Source organism: Physeter macrocephalus, chromosome 6 (assembly GCF_002837175.3).
Source record: "Physeter macrocephalus isolate SW-GA chromosome 6, ASM283717v5, whole genome shotgun sequence".
Lineage (NCBI taxonomy): Eukaryota > Metazoa > Chordata > Mammalia > Artiodactyla > Physeteridae > Physeter > Physeter macrocephalus.
The window spans coordinates 88,349,195-88,357,937 of NC_041219.1; the positions used below are offsets into that span (position 1 = coordinate 88,349,195).

The 8,743-nt window shown below is 35.5% G+C and overlaps 1 protein-coding gene across 1 annotated transcript in view; it reads right to left on the reverse strand.

Moving 5' to 3' along the window:
* Positions 1–632: 632 nt before the first annotated feature.
* The window catches only part of TMPRSS12 (transmembrane serine protease 12), a 39,576-nt gene continuing 31,465 nt past the window's right edge, over positions 633–8,743 (reverse strand). Inside the window, exons 4-5 of the mRNA XM_055085634.1 lie at positions 5,923–6,065; positions 633–884 (exon numbers count right to left, since the gene is read on the reverse strand). Coding sequence (XP_054941609.1) covers positions 633–884; positions 5,923–6,065 — 395 coding nt within the window. The remainder of the gene's footprint in view (positions 885–5,922; positions 6,066–8,743) is intronic.

The following is an 8,743-nucleotide window of genomic DNA, read 5'->3' on the forward strand; positions in this document are numbered from 1 at the left end:
ACAAGATGATGAGTCAAAAAAATATATGTCATACAAACAAATTTTTTTTTTTTTTTGATATGCAGGCCTCGCACTGTTGTGGCCTCTCCCGTTGTGGAGCGCAGGCTCCGGACACGCAGGCCCAGCGGCCATGGCTCACGGGCCCAGCCGCTCCACGGCATGTGGGATCTTCCCGGACCGGGGCACGAACCCATGTCCCCTGCATTGGCAGGCGGACTCTCAACCACTGTGCCACCAGGGAAGCCCCAAACAAATGTTTTTGAATAAAATAAAATCTAACTTAAAAATAAGGTTTGATTAATTTAACAAAAGAACAACTTTTTAAAAACTATTAACTCTTTATTATTTGACATTTATATACATAAAGTATTTATTTAACTGAATATTTTATACAAACTCTAGAAAGGTATTCCAAATGAAAAAGTATGATTATAAAGTACAAGATACATCAAGAAAGCATGTGATTCAGTGCCAAATTTATAATCACTTATCTGTCACAATCCTTTTATTCCAGCAAATGTCCACATTGAGGACTCTAAAATGGGCAATTACTTGTCAAGAGAATAAATGATTTTAATTATGTAGAACATGGAAAGGGACACGAGGCAAAATAAAGATTCTTCAGAATTTCTTTATGGAGCTGCTAGTAAGACAACAGAACCTAAGGCTACAAGGACCTGTCCAAGTAGAATATTTATATTAAATATGCCTTCATTGCTTGCCTGGTAGAAGTGATCTGTCAGCCACTTTTGGTAGAAGGATGGCCCACTATAGACACCAGGAAAATTTTTTCGACCACAGCCATATCCGTAACTGGTAATTCCCATTACGAAATATCGTTTACGTTCTGGTAAATAGCACATTAATGGTCCACCACTATCACCCTATTAAAAAAGTCCCAAAATAGTATTAGTTACTTCCAGTAGTCCTTAAACAACAGTAAAGCTGAAATAAATTAATCACATTAATCATACATTTATATATATATTTTCAAAATACCTCCAACTTATAAAGAGCCATAGATTTTCAGTTTTATATTCTGACTAAAACAGGAGGTATTCAGCCTGGCCTGGTGTTTAGAGGCACCGTATAGCTGGTGGATAAACTTCCCACCTGCATAGTTTTGAACCAGAATACTATAAATCAAATTGTTTGAATTTTTTAGTGCAGTTACTCAGGAGAAATATAATTTAGGAAGTGTGCAAAATACTGCAAATATTGTCTATTAGAAAACTTCTGTTAATGCTGTGTGGGAAAGGTAGAATTAAGATATATAAAGGATTAATTTAGGGGTGCGTGTGTGTGGGGTTTGCTAACTAGAGGACAGGAGTAAATTGACATCTTGCAAGAGATGGCATCTTCCTAAGTGTTGACATTGGCTGGTGCAGGATAACAGGAATAAATGGCTAGGCCTCTTTTTTTTTTTTTTTTTTTTTTTTAGCCCTCTTAATAGTATTACAAATAACAAATCTCTGTCATTGTTTATACAAGACTGTTAATGCACGGAAACACCTTTACTGAGGACTGTTAATCATTCAAAACAGTAAGGACACTGAGATAACTGTTTCAGTGCCTAAAGTATAAGGACTGTGTTTCTAAGGTGTTTTCAAATTCTCTATATAAGGTAAGCATTGAATAATTATTATTATTATTTTTTTTTTGTGGTATGCGGGCCTCCCTCCGCTGCGGCCTCTCCCGTTGCCGAGCACAGGCTCCGGACGCGCAGGCCCAGCGGCCATGGCTCACGGGCCCAGCCGCTCCGCGGCATGTGGGATCCTCCCAGACCGGGGCGCGAACCCGGTTCCCCTGAATCGGCAGGCGGACGCGCAACCACTGCGCCACCAGGGAAGCCCCGAATAATTATTTTTTGATGGTAGGAATGTTTCACTTATGAATACAATTCATAAGTGAAAGTATGTAGATTGGATTCTTTTACTCAGCAAGATTTTTAAGGAAAGATAGACCCTGGATTGCAGAAATCAGAATGAGTAGGAAAAGATCAGAGCGTGCGACACTGTTTGGGAGTGATGTGCTGGTAGATTTAGAAGCAGTGGAGAAAAGAGGAATAAAGAAAGATTCAAAAAGCACAAGGGACAAAACAAAAAATAGATAAATTGGACTTCATAAAAAAATCAAAGACTTTTGTGCTACAAATGATAACATCAGGAAAGTGAAAACACAGTCCACAGAATGGGAGAAAATATTTGCTAACCATACATGTGGTAAAAGGACTTGTATCCGGAATATGCAAAGAATGTTTGTGACTCCATAATAAAAAGATAAATAACCCAATATAAAAATAGGCAAAGGATCCGAATAGACATTTCTCCAAAGAAGATATAGAAAAGACTAATAAGCACATGCAGAGATGCTCAACATCATTAGTCATTAAGTAAATGCAAATTAAAAGCACAGTGAGATACCTTGAGATACCCACAAGGATGGCTATAATCGAAACTCTAATTCAAAAAGATATATGCACCCCAATGTTCATAGCAGTACTATTTACAATAGACAAGACATGGAAACAACCCAAGTGTCCCTCAAGAGATGGTTGGTTTAAGAAGATGTGGTATATATATGTACTATGGAATATTACTCAGCCATAAAAAAGAATGAAATATTGCCATTTGCAGCAACATGAATGGACCTAGAGAATATCATACTAAGTGAAGTAACTCAGAGAAAGACAAATATATATGTTATCACTTATATGTGGAATCTAAAAAAATAATACAAATAAATCTATATACAAAACAGAAACACTCACAGACATAGAAAATATATATAACTGAAAAAAATATAACTGAATCAATTTACTGTACACCTGAAACTAATACAATATTGTAAATCAACTATATTTCAATTAAAAAAAGATAGATTGTAAGAAATGCTGAAAAGGATGTGGAGAAATTAGAACTCTCATACATTGTTGAGATGGCCAAAAAGCACATGAAAAGATGCTCAACATCACGAATTACTAGAGAAATGCAAATCAGAACTACAATGAGGTATCACCTCACACCGGTCAGAATGGCCATCGTCAAAAAAATCTACAAACAATAAATGCTGGAGAGGATATGGAGAAAAGGGAACCCTCCTACACTGTTAGTGGGAATGTAAATTGGTACAGCCACTATGCAGAACAGTATGGAGGTTCCTTAAAAAAAGCAAGATTTTTAAGGAAAGATAGACCCTGGATTGCAGAAATCAGAATGAGTAGGAAAAGATCAGAGCGTGCGACACTGTTTGGGAGTGATGTGCTGGTAGATTTAGAAGCAGTGGAGAAAAGAGGAATAAAGAAAGATTCAAAAAGCACAAGGGACAAAACAAAAAATAGATAAATTGGACTTCATAAAAAAATCAAAGACTTTTGTGCTACAAATGATAACATCAGGAAAGTGAAAACACAGTCCACAGAATGGGAGAAAATATTTGCTAACCATACATGTGGTAAAAGGACTTGTATCCGGAATATGCAAAGAATGTTTGTGACTCCATAATAAAAAGATAAATAACCCAATATAAAAATAGGCAAAGGATCCGAATAGACATTTCTCCAAAGAAGATATAGAAAAGACTAATAAGCACATGCAGAGATGCTCAACATCATTAGTCATTAAGTAAATGCAAATTAAAAGCACAGTGAGATACCTTGAGATACCCACAAGGATGGCTATAATCGAAACTCTAATTCAAAAAGATATATGCACCCCAATGTTCATAGCAGTACTATTTACAATAGACAAGACATGGAAACAACCCAAGTGTCCCTCAAGAGATGGTTGGTTTAAGAAGATGTGGTATATATATGTACTATGGAATATTACTCAGCCATAAAAAAGAATGAAATATTGCCATTTGCAGCAACATGAATGGACCTAGAGAATATCATACTAAGTGAAGTAACTCAGAGAAAGACAAATATATATGTTATCACTTATATGTGGAATCTAAAAAAATAATACAAATAAATCTATATACAAAACAGAAACACTCACAGACATAGAAAATATATATAACTGAAAAAAATATAACTGAATCAATTTACTGTACACCTGAAACTAATACAATATTGTAAATCAACTATATTTCAATTAAAAAAAGATAGATTGTAAGAAATGCTGAAAAGGATGTGGAGAAATTAGAACTCTCATACATTGTTGAGATGGCCAAAAAGCACATGAAAAGATGCTCAACATCACGAATTACTAGAGAAATGCAAATCAGAACTACAATGAGGTATCACCTCACACCGGTCAGAATGGCCATCGTCAAAAAAATCTACAAACAATAAATGCTGGAGAGGATATGGAGAAAAGGGAACCCTCCTACACTGTTAGTGGGAATGTAAATTGGTACAGCCACTATGCAGAACAGTATGGAGGTTCCTTAAAAAACTAAAAATAGAACTACCATATGACCCACCAATCCCACTCCTGGGCATATATCCAGACAAAGCCATAATTCGAAAAGATACATGCACCCCAATGTTCATTGATGCCCTATTACAATAGCCAGGACATGGAAGCAACCTAAGTGTCCATTGACAGATGAATGGATAAAGAAGATGTGGCACATATATACAATGGAATATTACTCAACCATAAAAAAGAACAAAATAATGCCATTTGCAACAACATGGATGGACCTAGAGATTGTCAGGCTGAGTGAAGTAAGTCAGACACAGAAAGACAAATATCATAGGATATTACTTGTATGTGGAATCTAAAAAAAAAACGGCAAAAATGAACTTATTTACAAAACAGAAGTAGAGTCACAGATGTAGAAAACAAACTTATGGTTACCAGGGGATAAGGTGGGGAGAGATAAATTGGGAGATTGGGATTGACATATACACACTACTATATATAAAATAGATAACTGATAAGAACCTGCTGTATAGCACTGGGAACTCAATACTCTGTAATGGCCTATACGGGAAAAGAACCTAAAAAAAAAAAACAGTGGATATATGTATATGTATACTGATTCACTTTGCTGTACACCTGAAACTAACACAGCATTGTAAATCAACTGTACTCCAAAAAAAAACCAAAAAAACTCTCATACATTGCTGGGTAAGAATGTAAAATGGTGCAGCCACTTGTGAATACAGTTTGGCAGTTCTTCAAAATGTTAAACATTGACTCAGCAATTCTACCCCTAGGTGAAATTTCCAAAAGAAATAAAAACATACCTACACATAAAAACATGTACACAAATGTTTATAGCCACGTTATTCATAAAAGCCAAAAAGTAGAAATAGCTCAAATGTCCATCAACGAATGAATGGATGAATAAAATGTGTCATATCCACACCATGGATAATTATTTGGCAATAAAATGAAAAAAGTATTAATGCATGCTATAATAGAGATGAACCTTGAAAACATTATGCTAAGTAAAAGAAGCCAGTCACAAAAGACCACAAATTGAATGATTCCATTCATATGAGATTTCCAGAATAGCCAAATCTCTAGATATTAGTGGTTGCCTAGGGCTAGGGGTGGGTGAGAGGAGAATGGGGAGTGACTCCTAATGAGTAGAGTTTTTAGGGGCGGGGGTGACAAAAGTGATCTAAAAATTAGATTATGGTGATGGTTGCACTATTATGTAAATATACTAAAACCGCACTGGGTTGTACACTTTAAATGGGTGAATTGTATATATGTAAATTGTATCTCAATAAAAGTGGTAATGGAAAAAAAGATTCAAGGCAAATTTTGATTAAGGTTGACCATGATTGTAGAAACCAAGGAATCAGGCAAGCAAGACGATTTGGATTGTTGGAATAGTTAAAAAAGGAGAAAAACAATTTAGACTTGAGAATTAAGACTTCACCGGAAAGTGATCAAAGGACTTGTTCAAGTTCCCTTCTGTCTTTAGAAAGTATTGCTAAGGAAAATTATTTGGTCTTACCCTGCAGGTATCAAAAACTCCATCTTCATCACCTGCACAAAACGAAGTGTAAGGAATTATATCCCCATAACTCTTGTCAGAATTGCAAAAACTTCGAGAAATATAATGCACTTCTGCTTCGTGTAATTTTTTGGTAATATTACCTATTAACAAAAAAATACCAATAAATTATTTTGGAGAGCAGACATTTTGACAGCAATATAAAGTGTTCCTGATGAACAAGTTTTCTTTCCATAGTGCCTGATTGAACAATTATGTAAAATTGTATCCATGTATGTATGCCTAGAAAGACTGAAAGAAAGTTCACCAAATCTTAATGACAGTTATCTCTAGATAGTAGGAATTTCAGGTTACTTTTGTTATCTTTGCTGTCTTGTGTTTCTTGGAGGTCTCACGGCAGGATCTATAGCTTTTTTTTTTTTTAAAAAAGAGTATTTATTTATTTATATTTTATTTTTGGCTGCGTTGGGTCTTTGTTCCCGCACACGGGCTTTCTCTAGTTGCAGCAAGTGGAGCTGCTCTTAATTGTGGTTTGCGGGCTTCTCATTGTGGTGGCTTTTCTTGTTGCAGAGCACAGTCCTAGGTGCGTGGGCTTCAGTAGTTGTGGCACGCGGGCTCAGTAGTTGTGGTTCGCCGACTCTAGAGTGCAGGCTCAGTAGTTGTGGCGAACAGGCTTAGTTGCTCCGCAGCATGTGGGATCTTCCCGGACCAGGGCTCGAATCCGTGTCCCCTGCATTGGCAGGTGGATTCTTAACCACTGCGCCACCAGGGAAGCCCGGATCTATAGCTTTTACAAAGTAAAACTATATAAAAATTGTCAAGGGTGAAAAATTGTCAAGGCTGAGGTCTATCTTTCTTATGTTGTAAGCTGTGAATAATTTTAATTAAATTTTTAATGATGCTAAAGTCTTGAAGGATGTTGAATATGAAAATAAAACAGATTTTTAATTCATGCACTCCCCTAAATTCCCTGCTAATTCCTGAACATAAAGTGGTTCTTTGCTACAGAAAAGATAGGAAAATATAAGATAACACTTCAGGTACTATTAAAGGACAGATCATTTTAAGGTTTATCCATAGAAAAGCTACTGTAACAGCATCATCTTTTCTCATCAGCCTGTCTCAGAGTTGCAGTTGTCACATGTGGTACCTGAATATTTTGTGTGCCCCACATTCTTCCCTAGCTTTTCAAGTAATAGACATTTTACCCTTAGCTGCAAGTGGGTAAATGACCCAACTGTTTCATTCACAGAATTCCATTCTCCTGGTTGCGCTGATTGGTCTAGAGGTGACTATATTTGGTATAAGGCTAGCCAATTGGAATACTTATCCAGCATTTTAATTTAATTTTATTTTAGCAATATAGAAATACCTTTAATATCTTAAGTGAAAAATAAGTACATGAAATAGAATGCAGGCTATTATGACAGCTATATACAATTATGTAGAGAAGACCGAAAGGAAACATATAAAATCGTTTGTAACTTATATAATGATAGTGGGATTATATATTTCCCCATTTATTTTTCAAATATTCTGCACTATTGTTATAATGTTTTAATAATAAAAATGTTAAATCAAAGATTATTAATAATATTCTTCACTTATTTCCAGTATGGCTGTAATGTTGGCTGTAAATATGAAACTTTCTTCCACACACCAATATTTTCAAGAATGGCATATTCTCATGCAGTATGTTTATCCAGCATTTTTAAACTGGAGCTGCCAGAGAAGAATCTGTTTCACCCTAGTCACATGACTGTTTAGCTATAAATTCAAATCAGTCTGCAGCCATAGTTCCAGACTTATGAGGACAGGCAGCCTGAGAAAGTAAAGTCAACATACAGAGAGAATAGGAATAGGAAATAGAAATAAAATATGTCTAATGGCATCCAGATTCCTGGATCGAGGCTCCTAGAGGCCAGCCACATTTCTGCGCTTTATTTTAAAATAATTGAAGTAGTACTAGCTGTATATAAAAAATATATATATAACATATAAGTTATAGAATACAATAATGAAATGAGCACCGTAAACCTACCACCCAATTTATGAACAATACTAATCCAGTGTGGTATTGGTGTAGGGCTATTCAAAATAACCAGAGATTTTCAAAGTGAATAGGAGAGAGAGCCCAGAAGTAGATGTCTGGGTTTTCTGTTTTGTTCCACTGGTCACTTAGAATATTCTTGCACAAATACAACACTGATCAATTACCATAGCTTTAGAATAAACCTTGATTTCTGGATGGCAACTTCTCCAACATTTTTTTCTTCCATAGGAGTGTCTTGGCTATTCTTAGGTCTTTTAGAATGAGCTTTTTCATTGTCTTAAAACTCATGTTAGGGTTTATCATTACCTGGTGCTTTTCAGTTTTTCAGATAGAATTGACATCTTTTTTTAAAATAAATAAATAAATAAATTTATTATTTAAAAAAAACCCAACAAAGTAGAAACGCACACCTGCATGGAAGGAAGTCCCTGATATCACATGAAATAGTAAGTTTCAAAACAGTCTGTGTGATTCTGTTTATGGAAATGATGATAATATATGATCATTTTTATAGAGGAAAAATCTGGAAGACACATCCAACTTGATAGTTTTATCTCTGGGGGAAATTTTTTTTTTTTTTTTTTTTTTTAGTATTTTTGTTTGTTTGTTTGTTTGTACTGGAGGTTCTTATCAGTCATCAATTTTATACACATCAGTGTATACATGTCAACCCAATCTCCCTATTCATCACACCACCATCCCCAACCCCCACTGCTTTCCCCCTTTGGTGTCCATACATTTATTCTCTACATGTGTCTCAATTTCTGG